This window comes from Arthrobotrys flagrans (assembly GCF_004000055.1).
Source record: "Arthrobotrys flagrans strain CBS H-5679 chromosome Unknown unitig_3, whole genome shotgun sequence".
Lineage (NCBI taxonomy): Eukaryota > Fungi > Ascomycota > Orbiliomycetes > Orbiliales > Orbiliaceae > Arthrobotrys > Arthrobotrys flagrans.
In genome coordinates, this window is record NW_027137547.1 from 963,468 (window position 1) to 989,458 (window position 25,991).

At 48.4% G+C, this 25,991-nt stretch overlaps 5 protein-coding genes across 5 annotated transcripts; all 5 read right to left on the reverse strand.

The window, feature by feature from the left end:
* Positions 1-5,306: 5,306 nt before the first annotated feature.
* On the reverse strand, positions 5,307-9,155 carry DFL_001662 (uncharacterized protein; the record flags this gene model as incomplete). The annotated part of the gene is made up of 5 exons (XM_067630316.1): positions 5,307-5,545; positions 5,621-5,739; positions 5,878-6,398; positions 6,455-9,049; positions 9,114-9,155. 5 exons carry the CDS (start codon positions 9,153-9,155, stop codon positions 5,307-5,309), a joined length of 3,516 nt encoding a protein of 1,171 aa, XP_067492971.1.
* A 676-nt stretch (positions 9,156-9,831) lies between these two features.
* Positions 9,832-10,444, reverse strand: DFL_001663 (uncharacterized protein; the record flags this gene model as incomplete). The annotated part of the gene is made up of 2 exons (XM_067630317.1): positions 9,832-10,336; positions 10,413-10,444. 2 exons carry the CDS (start codon positions 10,442-10,444, stop codon positions 9,832-9,834), a joined length of 537 nt encoding a protein of 178 aa, XP_067492972.1.
* A 1,095-nt stretch (positions 10,445-11,539) lies between these two features.
* Positions 11,540-17,643, reverse strand: DFL_001664 (uncharacterized protein; the record flags this gene model as incomplete). Its single annotated transcript, XM_067630318.1, has 6 exons — positions 11,540-12,260; positions 12,330-13,152; positions 13,220-13,432; positions 13,495-14,708; positions 14,765-17,508; positions 17,587-17,643. The coding sequence occupies 6 exons, from the start codon at positions 17,641-17,643 to the stop codon at positions 11,540-11,542; spliced, it is 5,772 nt and encodes a 1,923-aa protein (XP_067492973.1).
* Positions 17,644-18,860: 1,217 nt separating this feature from the next.
* DFL_001665 (uncharacterized protein) lies at positions 18,861-20,807 on the reverse strand (the record flags this gene model as incomplete). Its single annotated transcript, XM_067630319.1, has 7 exons — positions 18,861-18,893; positions 18,970-19,578; positions 19,646-19,873; positions 19,938-20,303; positions 20,387-20,458; positions 20,557-20,609; positions 20,762-20,807. 7 exons carry the CDS (start codon positions 20,805-20,807, stop codon positions 18,861-18,863), a joined length of 1,407 nt encoding a protein of 468 aa, XP_067492974.1.
* A 2,119-nt stretch (positions 20,808-22,926) lies between these two features.
* On the reverse strand, positions 22,927-24,612 carry DFL_001666 (uncharacterized protein; the record flags this gene model as incomplete). Its single annotated transcript, XM_067630320.1, has 7 exons — positions 22,927-23,377; positions 23,480-23,771; positions 23,831-23,991; positions 24,056-24,146; positions 24,213-24,303; positions 24,362-24,431; positions 24,599-24,612. The coding sequence occupies 7 exons, from the start codon at positions 24,610-24,612 to the stop codon at positions 22,927-22,929; spliced, it is 1,170 nt and encodes a 389-aa protein (XP_067492975.1).
* Between the last annotated feature and the right edge of the window lie 1,379 nt (positions 24,613-25,991).

Consider the following 25,991-nt stretch of genomic DNA (forward strand, 5'->3'; position numbering starts at 1 on the left):
CTCCAGGTTTGTGTGGTGTTTTTTTTTTTTTTTTTTTTGTCCCTAATTATTCGTCTTTGTCGTTATCATGAGGCCCGTGGAGAATGAACCTTGGGGTACGAAGAGCAGGTGGTTGTCCAACCTTATGACACAGGAGTCGCAGACCAGCAGTGTAAGTACCTACATGTCGTGAGCATGTCTGTTCAACCGTCGGCCGTTAAGGCAGCCTTGAAAACTTGGCGGTTTGGAGAGCAGACTTGGTCGGGCGAATAGTCGGAGTAGACACCAAGGGCTTCGGGAAAAAGGAGGCTGGGTGAGCGGGGCATTCAACAATCTCGATATGTATGAATAAGTTCATACATCAATTGTAATTCGCGCCGGCCTAGACCAATATGAACAAGCTTCTTATTTGTTGGTATCGCTTCCAGCATGCTAGATTTTCAAACGGTTAGCCTCCATGATAACACCCGTTTTGTCGGCGCTGTTCGCGGGACCACTGGAATAAATTCCAGGAGCATCGACTCCGTTACACATGCACAGATGATTACGGCACATACTGCCCAAACGTATCGGCGAGAAGCAAACTTCACGCATGAACTAGCGTCGAGGAAACTAGGAATCGACCTCAAATATCAAGATCAAGACCAAGAAGCATGCATGGTTGGCATCCTCTTGCGGCTAGGAAACTTGACCAGTTAGTGTGCCATAATATCGACATAACAGGTCTTCGCTGCCATGCCCTCTCGCAAGCCGCCACTACTTTCCGAAAGACCAACCAAGGGATCATTACGAGGGCATTTCAGGGGAACGGTTGGAAGAAATATCATTTTGGCTGTGTGGTGTGTGCAGCAAACAACGGAAGCTGCAAGTCACTCTCGAAACGTAGGATCCAGGTGACACCCTCGAAGCCGACTGTCTGAATCTGGCAAAAGATAGGCGAAATAACGACCTCGACTGGCCTTAAGGCGTTCAGGGAGGTCGCCCGGTCTCTGCTTGTCGGATAGCAGAGGCAAGGAGGCTCCAACTGTTACACCTGGAAAACCTACTTTTATGCAAGGCGAGAGTATGCATTGATGGTATCGTCTCCCTGGCTATTAAAGGCCCTGCCGACTCTATATATTTCAGGCTGAGAGCTAGCCGGCGGTATATGTGTTCCTAGTATGTCTGAAAAGCGGAGAACTAGCTGTTATTGCAATATATTGGTATCTCGATACCTTTGGGATGGGATCAATTGACAAGGAGGGCGAGACACTGCGGTTGTGACAGGGACGGTTGGGACCGCTTCCAAGGGTCTTGAGCCTCGACGAACGTCCGTGTCTCATGCAAGAGGCTGTATGTTTTACATATTCGAACGTTCGCGCTGGCCAGGGCGTATTAGGCGCAAGTCGGGAGCATACCGCCTGATTCGAACAGGATCTAGCCCTTCCGATTGTAATTAGCTAGAACGGAACATATGTAAGAGTGAGCGTCATGTGTGATTTGTTAACATTGTATTACCAAAGCGGCGAGCGCGATATGCTTTGGGGTTTGTGACCGGGAAGGGTTGAACACAATTGACGGATTCATGAGGTTATTACCCGAGCTTTGAAACTCTTGGTGCAGCTGTGGCGAATTCGCGAACCAGGTGATGTTGCCATCTACCCTATCTTGTCTCCCTCATCGATTAAACTGCACTGCAGCCTGTGATTTGATTCCCAAAAGAAACCGTTACATTACATTACATACATTAATGTAGAGATATGAATAGCCCGAGATTTGGCTCCAATAAATATTATTTTGTCCTCCTCTTCTTCAATCTCATTTTGATTCTGACATTCACATTTAAATGCATTTTTATGCAGCAAGTCTGCATGTGAGTTTCTCCTGCACAGAGGATGTGCATGCCCCCAGCCCAGCGTCTGCATCCGCCCAACCCAGGGCAACATGCAACAAAAACAACTACCTGCGCGTATATAACTTCCCAAACTGCGACGAGAATCGCAGGACTTCTGCTTTGTTCACTAACGTCAGATATGAAATCCGTCGGCCCGACGAATCACGCAAATCGCGGTTCGCTTCTTCCCGTCTCTGCGACTACATTGCTCATCTTGGGCGGTGAAGGCTTCGCCATACCGTATACTGCCCAGGAAACCGCGGAGCAATGGACATGTTCATAACAGTACCATCCGACGCCTTGTTTTGTAATTTGACGTTGGGCGCTCAAATCTTCCAATTGCATTTGCAACAAAGCAATTTTGTACGGCATGGAAAATATCTCTTCCCCGGCCCTTTTAATTGATCAAACTAGGTGCATACAATTCGCTGATTCTCGAGTCAGCCGCACATTCAGTCTGATGAGAGCTAAACCTTAACGATAACGTAATTGGTAGTTAAGTCTAGTCGCACACCCCTAGTTAGGCCACACCGTGCCTAGAGAGGCACTCTTAAAACTCGCAGCTGATATGAGCCAAGTAACAGTAACATGCATGTCCAAGATGCATTGATTTTGTTTAATAGGCTGCGTTGATTTGCATTAGAAAATTCCGATTGGATATCACAAATGGCATTTTCAAAACATCGATATCTCACAATAGCCAATTTGAATATGGTGTGCGTCAGGCAACTTCTCGTCATCCAGCAAATCAAAATTCGTTGTCTTTTCTGATCGTCTGCTGGTCTGGAAAACAGATTTCAGACGGGGATGTTCGGTTAGGGCCAGGCCCACCTTATTTGACTTCGATCGACCGGGGTGTAAGCTGGCCAGAACAGGTCTCAATGAGCCCGAATGAGTGGGGATGAAGCAAGCGTAGTCGTCCGTCTACGTCATGGTAATATTCTAGTCGCTCCATCGTCCGATCTACGACCTGCAGGCTCGCGAAACCCAGATCTAAAGTTACTTCGAACCTAAACCTAAGCTTCATTCAGGCCCGTCCACTAAGAATCTTGGGCTCGTATCGAATATGCCACAACTTGGCCCGGGCAGTTTAGTATCATAGAAGACACACATGGCTCTCATCACGGTCAGACGGGATTTTCCGTGTAACGTGCTCAAGACAACTTACGCGCGGTTATCTAGGCACAAGAGATAACGTGCTAGCTTGCACCGGTGATATTTCGACTACTCGTTCGGAATATATTTACGCCGGAGTTTAATGCCTATACTAATGGAGTGATTAATGTGTAATTCAGGGCATAGAAGACAAGTTGATTGTGAAATTCCGTGCAGGGCGTCAATTATAAGCTTGACATGTCAAGCAACTGTTATTCTGGGCACAGTGCTACCCCACGGAAAAACTTGTCAATGAGTCTTCGATCCCCCGAACGAGCGAATGAGCATCGACCTCCAGGCTATAATCCAATGATAACAATTCTAAGAATCAAGCCAAGCACAGACTTCCTAAAGTTTTTGCGCCGAGAAACCGACGGACAGGAAAACCGGCAAACAGCAAATACCTAACAAACCACGGATACCGGCACCAGAATCTGCAGGCTTTCTCCAAGTTTTTGATCGATATGCAGAACAGCTTGCGTATAACCCTTTCGGTTTTTATTTTTTTTCTTGAAAAAATATCTCTCGTATTAAGCTACCAGCTTGATCAAGGGTTTTGAATCTCCAACCCCGCCTGCTCAGAAGGAGCTAAAGCCACGCCTGGGTTTCGTTCCAGGCGGTATCCTTGTTAGCAACCGGACTCCACTGAGACCGGTCCTCACGATCCTCGGGGTGCCCAAGAAATGCTCCCAAGATCGGTGCAACCTATGGCGTTATTGTCCTCTCAAGAGATGCAAGCCTTACTCTAACTTTAACCCAGCTGACCAATCCATATATCATCAGGCACCCGACACAAAAAACGTGTACCGCACAGTACACAGCTGCGGCATATGTGGAGTCGAGCCACGAAAACAGACCCGGGAATGCTCGGTTCGGTAGGCTGTGCACCCACCCATGCCAGCAGTCGTGGTAGCCACCATTTTCGACCAAATGGGATTTCTAAATCTTCGATCATTTCCCTAAATGATCCAAATGTTGCGGGAAATCACAAAATTAAAACAAGCTTTGCCCTCTTTTGGTGCCTGTGCTTCAAAAGCCGAGGAGAAAACACTTGAAACATTGAGAGCCAGCAACGTGGGACCGCGCTGTTTCAACGGTTGAAGGTTCCTAGGCTTGATCTGCTAACTAAGAGCTGAAGCTTGTCCGGTGGGCTTGAACTAAACATTTTTTTTATCAGGAACGGTGATAGATGCCAAATCCAGCGGAAATTTGGTTCGCCTCGAAGTACAGATGGATCGATCGTACCTCCAACCACGGATATATTCGATCGTAACGTTGATCGTTGATTTGATTCTTTAAAGTTATATCTCTCTCCTTTTTTAATTTGGGTTCAAGCCTATGTTATTGCTCACAATGCACCTACCCCACGAACAGGGGATAGGATCGAGATCGTTTTATGTTTCAATATCCCAGTACATATTGGGGTGATCGAATGCCCGACTTTGTAAAATGTTTGTTGGGGAACAATTCATCAACCGATCCCCAGGCCAGCCTGACTTGCATATTTCGACAACCTAGAAACCTCTGAATCGGATCCACTAAAATCACCGGATAACGAAGTTGATTCAAATAAGCGGCATAAGCGGAAGGCAAAAAAAAAACAAAGAAAGAAAGCTCACACATCAAACTGCCTCGAAAGAGACCCCAAAAGAGCCCCACCTGCGGATGTGCCGTGGTTAGGTTTGCAGTGTCGGCGTGCCGATAGTGCCGTCTGCAATTGCGGGGACACTCAGCTGAACATGGGTCACGGTGAGCTAAAGGGATGATCAAAAAGCTTTACGATCAGGTGTCTAGGGCAATTTCTACAGCTGAATTTCTAACATGCATCTATGTCGCTATCCTGCCAACGAGCCGGTGCATGAGCCGGCCGTCGATGCTCATGCCCCAGCGGTTGTTCCCGGGCGCTATCGAATCGACCCTGCCGAATCGGCTCACCGCCAACAAAACACCCTAACACCCCACCTGAACCGCTGCCAAAAACAACCAAATCTCTAGGTATGCGGGTTATAACACACGCAAGCTATTGCATAACAAGCTGTATATCGCCTTTTTGGTTCCTAACATCATAAGATCGCATCCAATCATCTTCAAACCTATAGGCTACCGGAAACAAATAACTTGCATCCGCTTAGTTTCGTCAGATGACCTGGGTAACGTATGGATGCATTTTGGCCTAGTATTAGATAGTTATTTGCTCCTTCCCAGGGGACGTAGCTCATTTTCTTGGCCCAGGGTTAACATCACCCACAGCCGACAAGGGAAAGTCCTCCAAAATCATTGGCTGTAAGTGGGCCGTTCTTTATGCCCCTTCCATATCACTATCTTCATCATCTGGCAAAGTGATTCGATGGGTAGAGCTGCCAATAATCGATGCCATGCCAGCACCATCTATCATGGCGTCTTGATCCCACTCTTCCAGCAACTCTTCGATATCAACGTGGACACGTAGCTCTTTCTCCTGCATGACCCCGTAAACTTTCCTCATTTCCCCGAAGTCAAGGATAGACTGGAGTAATTTGAATCCTGATAGGACAATATCTGTTGTCCAACGAAATTAGTATCAAAAGTTGAGGAGACTTTTGGTGGGGGGAAAACAAGGGACTCGGAACCTACCTTTGGACCAGGGACACGCGCGAATAGCGCGGAAGAACACGTCCTTAGCTCGCCCTGGCTGTGACTGTCGGACCTCGAATTGTAAATAGAGTATCCAGATTTGAATACTCGATTTAGTCCTGCGGAGACGGGAGCTCTTTTGTTAGTTTTTGGTAATATAGATAAGCGATCCGTCATCGTTGCATTGTTGTTCCGTCGTCTGACGGAATGATATTGTTGCAATAACGGACGGAACGGGGCATTCCAGGTCAACTTACCGTTCGCACTCCACAGCCCTCTCAAATAAGTTTCTAACACCGCTGACGTTTACATTGTTCCCGGCACTCATCTGCATCTCGGCCCAGATTGAGAAGACCCACTTCACAACCGACCCGGTCCCTTCGTCCGAACCCGTATCTGTTGCCAGCATCGTCCGGATTCTATACTCAATTTTTGAGCGTGCTTCATTCCACACGAAAAGGCTCAAAAATGCAGTGTTATCAGGAAATTTCTTGATAGCACCGTCAAGGAAGATTCTAAATACCGATGCCTTGTAGGCTCGGGCTGTTAGAGCGTAGCGGAAGAAAACTCTAGCTTTGCTCATGTAGGCCTCCTCGACGCAGTCAGTTTTGCCGCTTTCTTCAAAGTCGCCGATAAGCTCGTCGAGTGGCTTTAGGATTACAACTGGATCCCTGTCTGTCATTGACAGGTATAGAAACAGCGAATGTAACTCCGCGTAAGCCAACGATACCTCGAGATCCCGTTGTGAGTACATTCGATGCTGCAGGTCTTCCAGGAACTAAACATCGTAGGCAATCAGTTTCTTTCCAGTTATCGTGCTATGAACGAACTTACCCTTCGCGTTTTTAGCAAAGTCGAGGCTCCACGCTCATACCTCCGACCGATTGCTGAATGACCATCCGGGATGGCAAACAATATGTCCAATGCGGCGTCTTCGTGACCTTCGTCAACTTCGTTCCATATCCATGATCTCCACAATTCGATCGCAAAGCGTTGTTGGTCCCCCGAGAATCCGGCACTCATCTTCAGAGCTGTCTGGTAAACCCCGATTGCGGCATCTTTGTTACCCTGTGCAATCTCGCTGGTGGCGTACGCGTTCCACATTTTTAGACTATTCGAATGCTTTTTGAGAAACTGCTTTGCGATTTTCTTGTTGGTCGGGTTTCTCTTGTATTCCAGCGAGAAAGATATCAATGCGAGCCTTTCATCCGATATTCGCAGAGCGAAGTCCTTAAGCATGGCGATACAAAAACCAACCCTGCCTCTTCCTCGGTCGGAGATTTCTGTAGAACTGAACCACCAACTAGAAGCAAATAGCGTCGACGAGTCTAACGGGAGATGGCTGCTCCGGAACAAGAATGGATTTCTCGTGACCCTTAGCCGCCTCTCGGCCTCCATGGGTATCCCGTCTACCCAGGCGATAAGCTTTGTTCCAGCGTCCCCTATATCGTTCCAGAACCACTTTGTCAAGCTTGCCTCGCTAGCTTTGGCGAGATCGGTTCTAAAAAAGGCGTCGTTCTGATAGCTTGTGGGAGAAACGATACCTGTGAATGCGAGGAAGGCATCACCGAGTTTTCCTTTGATATCCTGAGACCGAAACTTCCAAAGGAACGATCGGATATCGCTGAAAAGAATAACCCTGAACGGATCATCCTCCTCGATTTCATCTGTCGTTCGGGCGGGAAGCTTCCCGAGCAGCACCTTTTCTTTGTCAAACCACGCCCCAAAGAAATCTTTGTCGCTGAGTTTCAAATCATCGCTGGGCGAATAGTCGTCTGGGAGGTCCTTTGGGTCTGCGAATTCTCCGATATCTTCCTCGGCATATGCAGCCCATCCCTTCCCCCCAGGTTCACCTATTCGTAGGACTTCACTGTCCCAAAAAGTACCGAAGGAATCGAGCAATCGTTCGTGCTCGGTGAGTGAATCTGGGGCAGATGCAAAGATCTTAGGAGCTGAGCTGTTCATTTCGAGTATTCCTTGCCAAATACCCAAAGAAAGCTCCGAAAACCCAGCTTGGTCCATGAATGTCGTGGCTCGTATGATTACATAAAGTAAGAGATCTTCAAGCTTGACTTTTTCATCCTCTGTGGTACCATACCGAAGTATTCTTCCTCTTAGTTTTCCAATGCACTCCTCATAAACCTTCAAACATTCCCTATATTTGAAGGAGACAAAGTCCGTTTGCCGAAAGTTGAGGTAGCCTTGCCACAGGTCGATGGCAGAATTTGTCGAAAGTAAATCGTCCCACTTCGCTTTGACCTTTGGAGGTTCCCAGATACTCGTAGCAATTTTCATATACGCCAACTGAAGTCGAGAGTTTCCTTCGTTCTTGCTGATGGCTTTCTCCAGAATCCCCAATTTCACCTCCTCAAGACTTCGCTTCTCGCCCTGGCGAACTTTCCGCCGCCTCTTCTCCTTATTTCCATAAACGATGGTTTCCTGATGCTCCATGAGCGAGAACCAGGCATCGATATTTTGCGGTTCCGCCTCAACCAACCTCGACAATTTGATTGTTCGCTCTTTCACATCCGCATCAAAAGCGGCGGCCTCGTCGTCAGAGGAGTCGATTTCTTCGAGATCCTCCTCTAAGCTAGACACCTGCCCCCTTTGCATCCCTTCGATCGACCTATAATCTCTCTCCACCATCCACTCTTCCTCATCGGCCCTCTTCCTCTTCGTGCCCCTCCCTGGGAGCTCTATGAACTCCCACCCTTCCACAAAACCTTTATTCTCTTCATCACCAGCGACCTTAACCCTCAACTGTCGGCTCTCCTCTAGCGCATAAGCCCATCCTCTCGCTCTCCCATCTCCTTTCCCGCCCGCCTTTCCAACGACCAATCCTTTTCCGTCCCCCTTATCCGATTCAATCTTTACACCTCTCCCCAGCCCAACAATTCCACCCCGTCCATACCGCCAATACTTCGGAATATTATACCGGTGAATCGTCCCGTACGTAATATTATGTGGATCACCCTTGGTATCAACTTGATATGGTAGATTCGGCGTATCCCAAGGTAAAATATCCGGATCCTGAACCGCCGTCGAATGTAACGTTACCTTATTATCATCCTTTCTATCTCTCGACGACTTCAACGGTGATCGTGAACGGTGATGGTGTCGGCGTTTGTCCCTGCTGTCTCTATCTCCTCCCCGGCGGCTACCTTGCTCTCTATCACGCGAGCGATGTATCCGATGCCCATCTCTGTCGCTATGTCGATGGCTGTGGCTATGATGGTGCCGTCGATCAGAAGATCTATCGCGTCGGGATCTTTCCTTGTCGTCTCTTTCATGTCCTCGGGGTTTACGATCGCGACGGGATGGTTCTTCGGACTTGGTACTTGAAGACGAAGGTTTGAAGCTGCTGAATTGTGGGACTGGTTTGCTGCTTGACGATGCTTTGAAGCTCTTAAATTGGGGTACTTTCTTATCCTAGTTTTGACTATTAGCTTGGGTATTCTTAGTTGGTATTGACGGTAGAATAGATTGTACTTGCCTGCTCTACCTCCGCACCCGTTTCTGGGGGTGGCGACGCCATTGTGTAGTCCTTGAGCCAGACTTGACGAACGGAGTCATGGTCAGGTTGGTGAAGCTTGTAGGCAACGCGAGGCCAGGAGCGTTCAATTCCCAACATCCAACGCAATATAACCAGTCTCGTAACCGACGAGATTACCGCCCTTTTTGGCCAGCCTTTAGAAGCTAGAAGAAACTGTATTCACCCAAGACCAGATTTCTTCGATTTATTCGGGAGAAATGTCAATACCTAGGGCCTGGGTACTCAAGATACTTGAGAGTATTAAAGCAAGAGGACGATACGACATTTCAACATTCAAAAGCCCGAAGCTTTATATTCACATGGTTAGTAATATTCTTGTTTCGAACATTCAAATATAGAGACAACTATCGTCATCGAGAGCTAAGATACATCGTATTCGTCATTAAGAGTAACATCAGTCCATCTTGCTTTTTTTAAAAAAAAAAAATTAAAAAAAAGCTTAAGAAGTTTAATATAATTACATATTATTATATGCTAGCAAAAATTCATATACCGCTAGCACAATGCATAAAATCGTCAAAAGCATGAATTTGTAAAAAGAAATGCCCTCTTATGCTTGCCCCATGATCCCTTTCATAGATCGATCGTTCCCATCGTCCAGATATGCCTCTTGGGTGAGGCATAACCCCGTTATAACCTCTTCGGCCCCTAAGAATCCTTACAATACCATCATAAAGCAGAAAACCCCCACAATGGCAGCCCCACTCATCGACAACACCGACGATGCTCCAGAAATATACGTCGGCTCCGGTATCCCCGGCGTCTCCGTCCCATTACCCGTATCATTCCCCGTAGGCACTGGCTCCAACGTAGTAGCCGTTCCATTATCCACCGGTACATCAGTTGCATAAAGCGGCGCCCCTTCCGTCGTAACCTCCGCTGGCTGTTCCGCCGTCGTTGCCGCCGCTGGAGGTTCCTCGCTACTGGTACTGACAACCTTTGGAATATAAGCCAGCCCCGTGGGACATAGCTCACATGTTACGTGTCTTGAACCCGAGGGACTGGTTTCTGTGCCTGTGATATTTCTGTCCCAGCAAGCGGGTTCGCCGCCGCCGGAGCAGAGGAATTTACAGCAGGGGTTGTGGACTGTTGGGCAGAATGTGGGGAGGATTTCTGGGGAACATTCTGTGGATTGTTGGGCGGCTGCGCTGATGGCGAGGGTGCTGAATGAAGAGTTAATATCAATCGATTGAGCTATGCAATTGGACCGTATATGCTTCTTAAGATAGGATGACTTACAAAATTGCAATTGCCTTGAGGAGGGTATTCATTGTGTCTGGTATGTATTATATTACATAAAAATTAAGAAGAAGAAGAAGAAGTCTTAAAACTCATAACCAATTGCCACCGTCACGAACGAATATAAATCCCCAAAGCAGCTGTAAGCTTATAAGTAGAGTATAAAAAAACCTCAAGCGATAATATCTCGACGAAGGGACCTTATATACGTAGGCAATGAAACCAGAACTAAAGGGACCATCCAGCCCATTAAATACTCGTACCCAAAGCCATAGCTGAGTACTTAGTTACGACAATCCATCCCGCAAACCGGACCGAACGTCACAGCACTTCTCCACTTCCATTTACCTACGGAGCACGGGAACCTCAACCAATATCCTTCTTGGCGTAGCTTGGATTCCACTGCGCCGTAGGCATTGATACGCAAAACCCACATTCAAGTTAGCTTTAGCTAAGAAGTAGTTACGTCTACTACTTTCAAACAACGAACCAGCCATCAATATCCAAGGAAATGATCCTTCGCCGTCCGCAGGAGGCGTGGCGAGCTAACTAGATCTCAAATCATAACCTGACATCCGAAGCTAAGACCGTGTTGCAAACTACTTAAACCATGTTGTATTTCTTGGCCATACAGTTTTTGCGGGGGGTTGGTTATGTTACATGATGCATGAACGGAGAACCGAAGTCCACGGGAAGGGAAAAAAAGCCAATCAGTGCCGGCGAGGGATCCGGATAATGGAGCGAGAGATGATCCTAAATTATAAGTTATATCTTTGGTTTGGAAATAGCTTTTATTGTATTATACTTTTGTGGCTGATCAACGGTTTGCATGTACGCCCGTTATAATATTTGTATGTATGTATGTACACCTATTCTGACGAGCCTATGTAAAGTAGCCTTGAGTCCAGGCCGAGTAGCCCACCAGCCGACATGAATAGAGTATTATGTATGTAGTTCGTTACGTGTCCAAGCAAGCCACTTCTAACACGACAAGAATGCCACTTATCAGTTGTTCCTACAAGAAAAACAATAGAAAAATGATCCAAACCCAATGACTTCATGCAACACAACCTCCTCAGAGGGTCCAAAGAGAGAAGAGAAAAAAAGACTCTCAAATTTTTCCATCATCACCCCTCCCTCTCCACAAGTTTCTGATACATCAACGCCTCCGCCGGATAATTATAATTCCTAACATCGCTATCCCCACTCATCCGTCTCGATGTATCCAACTCCACCTCCCCGGTCCCATCAGGTCCCAAACCCAACCTCTTCATCTCATTCTCCACCCCAGCTTTCGGCGTTGTCACATCTTCCCCCCCATGCAACTCCTCCTCAGGTGTATCCGGATGATGCGGCGCAGAATAAGTGCTCCTCCTTCTAGGATTCATCTGCGGAATCTTCGGCGGCGAAGAAGAAGAATTGCGGTCTGAATCCAATTCTCCAGGTTTTACGACATCTTCAAGATATGAATTCCGGTCTACAGGTTTCGGCGTAGGTTCGGCCGTGTCATTATAACTTGTTGGCATTTCAATAGGTACGGGTCCATAGTGGGTTGCTGTCATGCCGTAAGGATCTGCATGGGATTTTGGTATTGGCATGAAGTCTTCCGAATTCATCGGTTCGGGTAGTCGAGGAACTTCCGGTTCTTCCGATAAGCCGGTTTGTGCGGCTCCAATTGCTTGCTGCTCGGGCGGTGTAAACCCTTCCGTGTTGACCGGTTGTATCTGTTCCGTGAGCTGAACCGGCACTGGTGGTGATTCTGCCGCGCCAACTTGCCGAGGCGGCGGCATTACAGCAGCATGCTCCGTAGCATCAAGGTCCCGAATACCAAACTGTGCAATCGTACGCCTATATAAATCGTCAGCACCACCAAACCCCCATAAGTTGGGAAAATTAGAAAGAAAACAAAAGACTTACAACTTCCTTGTAACCCAATTCGCCAAAATCTTCCCCCGTTGTTTCTCCCCCAACCTCGACCTCGGAAAATCTCCTTGCCCCACAAACGCCACGATATCAACCACGAGCTGATGCTCATTCAATATCGCATTCACAATAACCGGCACAATACTCGCCAAAAACGACTTGCGATACACCTCGATAAGCACCACCACCAACCCTCCCGCCTGGAAAACCGCGCTACCACCGGGTACCACATTCCTATGCGCCCTCTCCACACTAGACTCGATATCCATAGGGAAATGACTCAGCCCATTAACTTCAAACGTCTCCCCCAAGCTCCCTAGCACAAATAGCACTTGCATCTCCGCCATCTGTCCCTGAGGTCCCACAGGTCGATTAACCGTATGCAAGAACCCCAAATCCCCCGTTCTCACGTATGTAATCCTCGGATCCCCATCCACGGTCTTAGCATTAAACCTCTCGGCATCAAAAGCATCATTGCTTCCGTAGAAGCTATCAGCGTTAGCTTCGGAGTTAACCCATATCTCTCCGTACTCTCCAACATAACACAACCTGCACGTTTCCGGATTCACAATCGCAATCTGCGTAGAAACCGGAACCATACCGGAGTCCTGTACTAGAAGGGTCGTGGTATCGGTGGCTGGGTCAGCGGGGTAGATGAGTCCGCGCCGTAGTGCTCTAGTGTCAAGATGTAACTCGACGGGTTCTATCGTCATGTACGATCTTGATGCTGCCATGGGGTTCAGAACATGCGAATATACAGTGTTGATGGAGAAGCGGTCTAGGAAAGTCGCAGCGAAGTGCAGTTGTACCTTACGGTCTGTAAAAATCGTGATTAGAATGTAGACAAGAGATATAATATGTAGAGGGGAATAGAAATGACTTACACAAATCCTGCCTCGGCCGCGACTCAAACGAAATCATAAAGTTCTTCAATTCATTGAGATTGAACCCTCCCTTCGTCATCGCCGATGCAACAGCATGATCCATCATTTGCGGCGTAGCGTATGTATCTTTAACCTTGTACCGCGCCAGAGTCTGGAACAAAAGAGCTGGATTTGGTCCAAAGTCCAACGGAGAAACAAGATACGTAGAGGCACCTAAACCCCAACGATCAGTCATATAAAATCACCAATCGTATAAAATTCATGATGATACTCACCTACAAACACCCCCATCAAGCAAGTATGCACAAACCCCAGCCCGTTCGTGCTCCTAACACACCCAAACACCGGCCGACTACTCGTCATCTGACAGGTCTCCTTCTGCACCTTGCATATCCCCAAAATCGTCTGATGGCTCAAACTCACCGCTACACTCCTCTGATCCGGCGTCCAGTATGTCCACACCATCGCAGGCTGCTTATTCTGCACCCACGCAGGCTTCATCGTGAATCCCATATCCCGACATCCATTGTTCTGCTTAGGCGGCTTGGCGGTATTGTGAATAGGCGGCATGGTGATCTTGAGTACGCTAGCAGACTGCTTGATGTGCTGAGCCAAGGTCTTCTGCTTTAACAGCGAGTCAACGTCATTATTAACCAATATCGCCCGGACTTTGTAGTCTTGGATGATATGTAACAATGCCGGTACATCCTCGGATAGCCGGTTATGATCCAACGGCGCCATGGGAATCACAATAATCCCCATGCAGAAGCATGCATGGACCGCATATACGAACTCCTCGGAGTGGGTGTATATGAGAATCACATGTTCACCAGCCTTATACCCTTTCCTCTTGAGATATCCTGCCACAGCCGCAATCTTCTGATCTAGCTTCTTCCACGTCACCCCCTTACCCTCTTTACCCTTCGTATCAATGGTACAGTAACTCAGCTCCTCCGCCTGCCGCGATACACGCCACTGTAACAAATCGACAATGCTCGAGAAGGAATTAAGTGGTGTCGACGTCCGGTCATCAATGACGACCTCTCGATAATCGAAACCAGAGTACTGCTTTTCGTTACTAGCCAGAGCAGCCTGTCGTTGATCTGATGCTTCAACCGACCAAATCCCACCGACCGGATCAGCGCCAAGAGGAAGATTCAATACCGCCCTTTCGACTCCAAACTTGACGTACACGCATGGGAGCCCACCGACGTCGAATTCCTTCCTGCAAAGCATATTGCCGATTTCCCGTCGACCATTTTTCCACGTTCGCGGGAGAGTATTTGGGGCGGTAATCATGACGCAGTATGTTCTGACTTGATGTTGTTCGAGCAAAACTTCGATACACTTCTCAGCTATCGATTCTAACAGCGGCGTGTCCAGTTGTCTTGGAGGTCCGCCGGCGGATGAAGGAGACGTCGAAGCCGCGGGTGATTCTAGAAGTATGATAGGCAAATGTTCATCGTTCACGTAAACATCGAATGCGGAGCTACCGAATGTTAGCTTGTCTTGTGTCCACCCCTCGATCGAGGCAATTTAACTCACCTATCGTATATCTTCGGCACATTCTTGATAATACTCACAATAACATGTTGCACAAAGAAGTACCGATACTCCGCCATCGCCCTACCCATTCCCATATCCGCCGCACCTTCGCTCCACTCCACCTTCTGCCTCAACCTATCTTCGTACAACCCCAGCACGAACACCTTCCCCTCGATCACACACCCTAGCAAGCCAGTTCTCAAGAACTCCATATCTAGCATAACAGGTAACGGATTCTCGGGTTCGAACTTGTACGGCTTTGCATGGAAAATGGTTTCCGTATGCTTCGGCAGCGCCCAGAATCCACCGGAAAGTGACGGCGAATCAACCCATATCTCACCAATAGTATTCGGTCCACATAACACCGAGTTCTCAGGGTCAACGATGGCAAGCGTAGCATCCGGCAAAGGGTACCCAAACGCCATTAGCCTAACGACGCCAGGCTCATTAGATCTCTTCCTTGCCTCCGCCCCAACCGCGACAATAACCACATCGTTGGTCTTCAAAGCTTCCTTATCCAAGAGCGCTTCGAGTAAATCGCTCTGCCTGTGCCCTTCTTCCGGCTTCATGATGTCCGGCACGATCAACCCGCTGTAACCTCCCGGAGAACTCTCCTTCGGCTTCTCAGGATCAACCGGGTTCAAAACCTCCGCCACCAAACTGCACCCCATCCTCTCCTCACCACCTAACCAATCCCTAATCGAAATCAACATGCCTCCATGCTCCGGTAAACAAAGCATAGGCGCAACTACATCCCTCGCCTTCGTATTCCCCAAAGGTCGTAACCACCTATCCGCCAAAATCTCATGAAACTCCGAATCCACCGTCAAACAATCAATCAAACACATCTTCATCCGTGAGAAATCAACCGTCTGCTTTTTCGAAAAGTTACGAGTCGTGTATGGGTCTTGTTGGTAATTATACGCCACTTGCTTCAGTCCCGGATAATCCGCCAGAATAAGTGTGGCTTTGTACCGCGTGATGATGTTGGCGTACAACCCCGGTGTAGAAATGCACGAGTGGGTGCAGTATATTGTCGTATTCCCCGCATACACGGCCAGCAGAACCCCCATGATCATTCCAACCGACTGTCGTGGATCAAGGTATGTCACCAGCGTTTCCCCGGTGCTGCTAACAGCTATCGGTTTGCCGGCCCTATCCCTCAAATTCGACGAGAACGTATCCTTCGAGCTCTGCTGCGTACCCGTGGTCGATATTATAGCCGAAAGGTTCGACATCTGATGCATGATCGTTCTGTGATCCATCACCACGCCTCTCAAATCTCCCGTCGGCGCCCTCGAGAATTCAATGTATGCCAGATCCGGAACCTGCAAAGCCGGTCCTTCACCTTTACCGTGGAAACTCTTGAATTCGTTCGTTTTCCACCATTCGACTCCTCTCGGCCATTGAAGTTTTTGGTTGACGAGATCGCGTTGGAAAGCTTTAAGATTGTTATCCGTCGTCAGAGCCAAATGCGCCTGTGTCTGCTGTAATATCAAATTAAGCTTCGCATAATCTTCCGGATTGTTCACGGGAACCGCGACCACGCCTGCGATAAAACATCCCAGCAGAGCAATCGCAAAATCTATCACTTCGATATCGCGATAAATCAACGCCACCCTATCTCCTCTGTAAAGATTCGACTTTTCGCGGATAACCTGCGCGACCTTTTCAGCCCTGGAACCGAGTTTATCCCAGGTACAGGTTGCTATTTCTTTCCCCTTGCCGTCCAGGACCATGTAAGCCGCCTGCTTTCCGTTCACACGCATCCGGTATCGTAAGACAGCGGCGATGTTGTCGAATTTAGACATAGGAACGTTAGTGTTATGCGGGTCGTAGACGTCGAACGGGACGTCTCGGGGTTCCAGCGGCATTTGGTGGTTAGTAACCACCACAGGCGGCAGGTCCGAAGCCGTTAGCAACGGCGGAGCGATATTTGCAGCCGGGGAGTAAGGTGGATCTGCGGTGGTGCCTGAGTAACGGTGGACGTATGGTTGGTTTCCCTGGTAGTTATCCGGACGTAGCTGCTGCTGCGCCGGATCGTAGTTTTGCTGGGAAAAGTCGGCAAAGTATGCGGCACTCGTCATTGTGTTCGTACCTTCGTAGCCATATTCTTGCATTGTTTGAGCGCGGGAATCGTGGCCGTATTGGCCTCCGGGTGGGTGCATCGGAGGCTGATGGTGCTGCTGGTTACCATAGTACGGGTCGTACTGTCCCTGTCCGCCATTGTTGTTATTGTAGCCTCCATAGTCGCCCATCGGCGGCTGGTATGCGACGTATTGACCTTGAGACGACGACGAAGAACCCTGATGTTGATGACCGTATGAATACGACGCCTGCCGTGCCTGCGCTGCGGGCGCCGCACCCCCCGAATGATTCCTCTGATGCCATTGCGGCGTCTGCAACGGCTGCGAAAAGCTACGGGTCCCCCCGCCGCCGCCAGCACCGCCGGAGAAGTGCGTATTGGCCGTAACGGCCGATACCATCGTGTCGGCTCTGCCATCATAGGTCCCCGCCTGACCGACCTGCAGACTATACCGATTCGGCCTCGGCGATTCCTGTTGCTGGTAAGGGGCAGGCGAAGGAGCAGTGGATCGGCTTAGAGGTTGAACCGAGTGGTGTGCGATATGAGGTTGGGATTGTATCGATGTCCGCGGGGAGGAGGTGGCGCTGGCGACGCCTTGGAATTGGCTCAGGAGGAGGGTGCGACGCTTTTCGTAGCCCTTCCGCGTGATCTCGCCTTCCTGTTGGGTTTGAGGGCGTTAGCATCCATGGTATATTATATGGACACACGGGTCCTCGGAGTGAGTGGAAGGGCGAACCTCGAGCTCATGGTCCAGCTCCGAGAGCTTCTGCTGTAAATCCGATGACGGGTCCATTGTCGTTTTCAGGGACTCGAAGGGGTGAAGTCTAGGAATGCGAACACCGGACGACTATTACCGTACGCCGCATGAGGTGTATGTGTTTCCCTTCCGCCTTTCTCTTTTTCGTAATGGGTGAAATAATCCCGAGGTTGGGAAGCAAGCGTCTTATAGTATGGTATATAGTGCGAAGCCGTCAGGAGTCTGGTTTGGTGCTAGCGAGGCTTCTGGTATTCCAAGGCCTGCGGGTCGATTCCGTAGCAAACACCCGCCCCAGAACGAAATGATAGTGGATATGCTAGTCTTCGGCAGTATATATAATGCATGTAGGCACTCTGGCAGATGTGGAAAGAAGAAAGACCGAACGAACGAACGATTATCTGTTTATGCTATAGAAGTACTGTAAGCTACGAAAGGAGGGGATTGATCGTGTGTACGAAGTGATTGGCGGGACAAAATAGGATAGGTCGGTCTAACTCAGGGGAGCCAATCCTTTGGAGTAGATGGGACGGGTCAAGATCAAGATTCAAATTCAAATCCAGGAAATCTCTGCGGGTTTAAGTTTCCCTTCGACGTCGTGCACTCGCTGCTCTCCGGCAGCTGGGCTGGCCGGCAGAGACAAGACCAGGAACAGGCGCGGAACAAGAACAGAACGGACATGTCAACTCAGAGACACCCTGTATCAACTACTGTTCCTGTTCGGGCCCCCCGCAGGTTACATCATCCAACCGGAATGGCCGTTCGGGCAGGTCATCTCGGTACCAAGCTGGGTTAATAGGTAATACTCCCAGGGCCCTATCATCCGGGAGTGTGGTCTGCAACCATGTTGTGGGGATTCCAAAGCAATCTCGCAAAAGTTTCATGTTAAAAATACATTATAGTTTTTTTTCTCTTCAAAGGAAAAATAAGGAAAGAGCCGGAGTGAGTGAGAGGTCAAAGTGAAGACGGGAAGAAAGAAAAAAAAAGAGAAGTTCTCACAAAGTATAAAAAGTAACAGAGGCCAAAGCTCAGCTCGTACAATTCATGATAGTAGCAATTCACCGGCCAGTCAATTGATCAATTGTATTGCAATTCGATCCGCCATAGAAAAATGAAACTCCCCCCTGATACCAGCTGCTACTTTCCATTCAACAACATGTTCTCGGGTGGTGCCCCTGGGAAACCCAGCTTCCCTTCGGTTTCATAAACGTCTTTCGCATGCCTCGTCTGTTCTATGCCTGGTCTTTGTTTTAACTCTAATATCTGTATGGTTGATATCCATGCGGCATCTACGGCATCATTATGTGATACATTAGTTACCAATATCGCAAAAACAAAAAAGGGAATCGATGAATGAATTCTCACCTGCGGTGCAGCCGTAGCAACCGGCGATACATCCGCCATCGGATGTCTACTTTGATTAGCCGGGGCCGTATGCTCAACCGGACTCGGTGTGTATCTACCCGTCGTATACAACGACGATTCTTGCTGCTCTTGTGGCTGCGAATTCCATCCTTGGTATCGTGCGGGCTCCGGGTCACTGAACGGGTTATCTTCGGTTGTCGACTTCGTTTGAATCGGTGGAGGTGGCGCCGCAAACGGTCTCGGTTCGGCCAAAGGCGGTGACTGGCTTGGTCTGAACCCGCCGAACCCGTAATTCGGAGTACTTGTGACCGGCTCGGGAACTGGGCCCGTACTGTTCACGGGTGCTGCCATGGTTGGAGCTTCCGGCTGCGGTTCGGGTGATCCGACCTGAGGAGGTTGGCTCGTACCGTTCGTACGTGATACATCCCCGGATTTCAATTGTTGTTTGGCTGAGAACACGGCCAACTGGTGTCTTGAAAGCGATGTCGCGAGTTGCTCGTTCGTCTCGAAGAGGGTCAGCATTGTCGACTCGTCCGGTGGCGCCGGGGTATCGGCTTCGATAAACATCTGTATGGAACGAGAAGCCGCAGAGCATCGATCCGCGAATTCCTACATCATATATCAGCACCCGTCCGAATGATACGACACTCCAATGCAAAGATCGTATCCTGCATACCGTGATCAGTTGATTCGACAGGATTTCGCTGGTAGGCGTGCTTTGCAGGATCTGCATCAAGAGTTTTGCCGACGTCTGCGCCTCCGATATCCTAGCCGCGAGCTCATCCGGTGATGGCAACTGATTCTTCGGCCGTCGATGCCCACGATGCCCACCCTGCGGTGGAGGTGGAATACTCGTCCCAACATATGCGCCCATCGCATTCCTCGACTGCGGACTGACGTTAGACTAAACCCCCACCACCGATAATTAGAACTACATACGACGGGTATATCAAACTCGGAGAACTTACATAAATCTTCGCCGCCTTCTCCTTCTCCTTCGCGTACCACTCCTTCAGCAACTGCAAACCCTGATCATCCTTCTTCGAACAATACTCCAAATTCTCCACCAACAGCTGTCTAACACTCGGATCCCTAGTATTCCTATACAATTCCTTCACCGTGCTCACAAACTTCTCATCGATACCCCTCGTAAACGTCGGTCCGGGATTATCCACAAGTATACGGAACAACATGAGCGCATTGTATTGTTGATACCCATGCTTTGAATTCTTGTATTCGACTTGTTTCCGGATCGAATTCAGCGCCGCTTGGGCGGCTGTCGGGGAGGATTCCGTGCATTCTACTATGGTAGGGAGGAAGGTTACTTCGTCGACCTGTTTTATGTTTCGCAAAGAATCATGTCGTGTTAGAGAGGATTGTAGTGCGACGGTGGGAATCAGAATTGCATGGTTTGTACCTGCGCGCTACTATCGATGCCCTCGGGTCCAGGGGCCGATTGCTTTGATTTCCCAGCTTCGCAGAAGGCTTTCTGTATCACCGAGTTGGTTAGTTATACCGGTTACTGCTAGCTATAGCTACGTTACTTTGGGTTCGGAATACACCGAGGGAGATGTCGGGGATACATACGATAGCTCTTGTGACGTTGGCTTCCGGTGTATCTGCGCCGCTATCCGGTGAATCTACTCGGTCGCAGAAAAACATGCCGTTCGTTAGTCGAAGCCCGGTCCATATGTTATCTGTCTACCCAGCCGCGGTACAACTCAAATAAGGAACCCCGGCAGCTGCAAACTGCAATCTACGGAGAAAGAAAGGCTGTCAAAAAAACACCTACCACTTCGAGAGCCCTTCGGTCGTATTAATTCGGAAAACTTCTTCATTCTGACAAATCCCGTACGGTGTATATTTGTATTTATTCTGTAAATCCCGAACGCAAAAACGGATGGACGGTGGAAGAGTTCGCGGGGTGCAGCGAAAAGGGCGATGGGATGATGTGGGAAATTTCTAGTGCAGTAGGTAATGTAAGACGGACGACGTTGGAAGCGGTTCCCCTTTGGTATCTGCTTGCTCTTTTCTCCTTTCGGAACCCGTCCCAGAAGTTCAGGCAAACTTAAAAAGATCCGATTGCCAGTTTATTAATAAATTTGACCATGCGGAAGGACTGGAGGCTCGGGGAATGGGGAATTGGGATATTTGAATTAATGGGAGGAGGGTCGGCTAAATCGACAGGTACCAGTCTCGGGTCGTGACTGGATGTGGGACGCAGGCTGAAGCAGGGCTCTTCCTGGGCAGTTTGCTGGTATCGTCAGAACAAACGCTGCCTATTAGGTTGAGTCAGGTTTGAGATTGATAGGTTTGAGGAAGCTGAGATGGTGATGATAGCAGTCGTAGCTCCTATCTACCTAGGTTCCTGAGGAAGTAGGTGGAAAGTGGCTATCGTAATGCTGGATAAATATATGATGAGACTAGATTCGGAGAAGTATCAAAGGACTCGAAGCTTGAATTGAAGGAGGAGGGCGCATCCGAGATATATACTTTTTATATCACAGACGTATACAAGTACAAGTGCAAACAGACACCTTTGCCTTCCCCCGTATCGTAACTGACCAAGTATATTATTTTACTTGATCGAATCTGTTGCTTGTTAAAGTGTTACTATGTTTGCTCTCTGTCTTCGAAGGAATTTGTATTTCCCGCCCGCAAAGCCTGGTACCGGATACAAGTTCGAATCGAAGCGGGTTTGCCCAGGGTTCAAACTTCCCCATTCATTCGACTATAACCTTGCAAGTCAGATGGTTTCGCAGGTACGTGGACCCCGTTCGAGCTGTGAGCATGGTATCAAGCTATCCCACCTTGCCTTCTTGATCGATCCGAGCCAAAAGGAACATATTGATCAACGTCACAAAGTTTTCCGAAGATCCTGGAATGGCGGCTGTACGAAGTAGAGCTCATACGGCTGGAGGCAACATGCATGCGCAGACATATCCTGGCAACTCGTCAAGGGAGCCATTCGCACTTAAAGCCTAAGAGAGCGAGAGAGAAAAAGAATTTGTGATTTCAGATATCTCGGGTATGGGGGCATATAGTGGCTGAGCAGATGCAGCTTACGCAAACCCACGCCCTCCGAAAGTTGCCTTCCTTGGCGGTTGCTCCAAACTCGTCAACCAAGGGTCTGAGATGTCGTCGCTGTTTCGGATCTTTTTTGACCTTGATATTGATATCGCGCGGCTGCTGTCAGTTTGCGCATGACGGGACGGGATCGAGCTCATGAAGGTAGATATATCAACGGTTGATCTACGTCTCAAGTCTCAAAGGTTGCCTGATCGATATACCCATCCGAGATACTTTGAAAGTTAAGATCAAAAGGTCAATTCCGTTAGTTATAATATAATATACCTTTGAAAGTATAGTTATCATACAATTCTCGATCTCTAATCGAAAATCAAAATATGGTCAAAATAAAAAGAAGACCTTCGTACCACATCGCATAGAAAACCCTTATATAGGAATCGAAATAGAAGAGGGGGAAGAAAAATATACATAAGAAAAAGCTAGAACAAAAAAAACAAAAAAAAAAAACAAAGATATATCTATTCAAAAAACAAACGAAAAAAAAAAAGGTTCCGTCACCGGTTAGGAAAAATTCAAAACCTGCTTATGTACCGCCTCAAGGGCCACGGGGAATGGAAGAGAAAAAGCCTGTACATCGATATTTCCCGTATCGTATTTTTCTTGTCTCGCCAGTTAGAAAAGGAAAGGAAAGAAAAGTAAAACAAGGAACCGGAGCTGAAAATATGCTCAAATATAATATACCCTTCCAGATCAAATAGAAAGAAAAATAAAGAAAAAACGAAGATTTTTGTTATCACCTATACCGTTTCCATTCCTGGTTCCAAATTAAGAGAGTAGGAAAAAATGACCAAAGAAAATATGTTCGTAATAGAACCAAATCGCATACTCTCGGGAATTCTCACTTCTCGTTTACCCCTCGTATGACGGCTACCGTCTCAATCCAGGGCTTCTGGGCATCCCGCTACTCTTTCTCGGCGAGATCATTCCCCTCTCTTCATCGCCATCGTCGCTGTCCTCCGCTAAATCCGTCAATCCCACCATTGTTTCCTCGTACATCATCTCGTCTCGGCTGGTTCGCCTGAAGCTGCTGCCGCTCAGACGATTTGGATCCAAGCTTCTCCTCGCCTGCATGCTTCTCCTCGTCTGGAATCCGGAAATAGGGTCGGTGGGGATGCTGTCCACGTCCGCATGACCGTTCATCCGGCCCTTTGGGTTGATTCTGGCAAGGTTGAGCAGGTAGACACCGGCGAATATTATCAAGAAGCCACAGAGGAGGGAGATTACGTTAACGGCGCTAGAGGTATTGAAGCCTTTGAAGAGGATGAAGGAGGCTGTGAGAGTCGCGGTCGTGAAGGTTACGTAGTACAGTGGGTTTACTCTGCGTCGTCCGTATATATTAGCCAATCATTTTTAACTTTTCGGACACCATGTTCCCCTGCTGCATAGCTAGCGTGTCATGGGGTTCGAAGGAAAAACTTACATTGAACTGGAAAACTGGCTCAAGGCTTTGTTGAAGTAGTTCATCTGGGTGAGAATGCAGACGGCCGTGACAATGATGAATACGTAGGTCGAAGGATGTGAGAATTGGTTATTTCCACCGAGCGTAAGCTTCAGCGCAATGCCGAACGCCTTTACCGACATGACGGATACCGAGCCAACAGTGGAGCAAACCGAGAGATAGATCAGTGGGTTCTTTTTTCCGTACTTCGGCGATATCTTGTATATCATCACGAAAGCGAATACGGCGACGAATAGACAGTAAAAGAGGAATCCTGTGCAGGGCCGTTAGCTCTTGTTTCCCCCCTCGGCTCGATGTTGGGTAATTTCGTACCAGGTTGTATAGCATAGTGAAGCAGTAGCTCGATCTCATCCACCTCTTCGTCCGCTGGGGCGTGCAAGACGATGATGACCGAACCAATCAGGCAAATTGCACAACCAAGCTTTCCGAGCAGCCCAAGGTCCTCATGCAAGAAATAAGAGCTTAGCACCGCCCTAGAAAAACCATTGTATTAGCTTCTGTTCTCCTTTAAATTCAATTTTCAGCTCTAGAGCTTACCCTATCAGCACGCTGAGAGCTCCGAGTGGTGTTACCAAGATAGCTGGTGCAAATGCATATGCTGCAAAATTGGCAACCTCACCAATGCCCACTATGACATCACAAGGCGCACTGTTAGCATTTTTCGGAATTGTCGTTCATACGAAGGCATTCGTACTTGTTATTGTGCCAATCCACCATAGCGAATTTTTTAGGTATGAAAATCCTTCGCCAGAAAACCCTTGCTTTGCTTCAGCTGAGATTAATCCCTATATTCAAGATTAGCTTCGCTACTCCAGAATCTCACGTCGATTGTTCGTTTCGCACCTTCTTTGTTATGACGAAACTCGAGCCTATCAGCAAACTCGAAGAGACGGCCAGCGCCAGTCCAACATATCTAAATTCAGCCAGCTATTAGCTCATGTCCATCGCCGTTATACTCTCAGCATGGTCGCCGGAGCTCTGCGTCCTCTGCTGGCTCTCGGCTCTCCATCTTCAAAACTTCGACACTCGAAGAGCCCTTCCTCCCAAGGAACGCCAAGTCGCTGGGTAGGGTTTACTAACTTATCCTCCACCATTTTGAAGCTCCAGAGATCTCAGGTATCTCCAGCAGGTTCCCAACAAATGAGAGTGTGGGAGAAAAAGTGAGCGTGTGAGCCGTATATTCCTCCCTTCCTGTCTTCTCAACGTTGCTCAGATCCTCCGCGTATCGAGTTTATAGTATGTTTTGGGGCGAATTCTGGGTGTTTTGAGGTCGAAAAGAGGTCGTGAATGAATCAGCCGTTTACAGCGAGCCGTCGGAGTTGCTGTTTACAGGCTGGGGAAGGTATATGTTCAGGAAGGCCAGGTATTGAGTTGCCTCGGAAATGCGAGAATGTGATTTTTATGTCGTGAGCCTCGTTCCACCCAATTGCAAGTCCGCTCTGTGGGTTGTTAAGTCGACGAGCAAACTAAAAGAGAGCGGGAGAGAAAATAGCGATAAAAAGGCCAGCAGTGTATCGGCTATTCCACCAGTCGAGTCCTGGGAGTCGAAAGCGGTAAATCGAAACTAGAAGAAAAGGAACGTCGGAAGAGTATATTTAGTGAACCGGGAGGAGCGCTGACTGTCGGCGGACGATGGTGATGGGAGGGAGGGAGGGAGGGAAGATGACGGCGGGATGTGATGGTGGATGGAATTGGATGGATGGATGGGTTTGGCTGGTTGAGGTTGATGTGGTTATTCCTGCTGTTTTCTCCTTTACACTGCGTCGTAGCTGCTCGCAATTGTCTGTCCCGGTCAACTGCTAGGAAGTATCCCCCCGTTAGATAACGTTCCGCTGGAAAACTCAAAAATACTTCTGACTGCCTCAAACAAGGACGGATTTCGAACTCCACCTGCCTCGTTATTACGTTTGTCCGCGTCTTGGTCCGCCCTTTTTGGTGCTTCCGGATCGTTGGGATGCTTCTTTTTCCCGGGGTGTTATGTTTAAATCGTATCGTATCCACGTATGCGTGTACGTAGCAGCCGGTGCTACTCGAATGATTGTTATTTTTTGAAGACACGCCTCGACAGAACAGGGCGAAACGAATGGAAGAAGAACGAGACACAAAGGAAAGATGCTCGAAGACGGATGTCTACGAAGCGGGTTTGAGGGGCAGGATAACCGTTTATAGGTCGTTTCCCTACGTTGAGTTTTGTCGGTTTGGTTTTAATATGAAACACGAGATTCTGAATTTGGGGTCGAGCCCGGCTGATGGATGTGGCTCCTGAGACCTGGATCGGCTGTCGAATACTGACATGCTCTGCAAGAACGGTAATTCTTTCGGGCTTCAGGGCAAGGGACTAGACTATCTACATATATGTCCATCTGTATTAACCCCTGCTTGGCAGATCTCGAGTTCTTACGTAGTTTTCGTTCGCCCTTTTTTGTATATAATCGGTCGAAGCGATCGATTAGATTCTCACACAAGGGGGCGG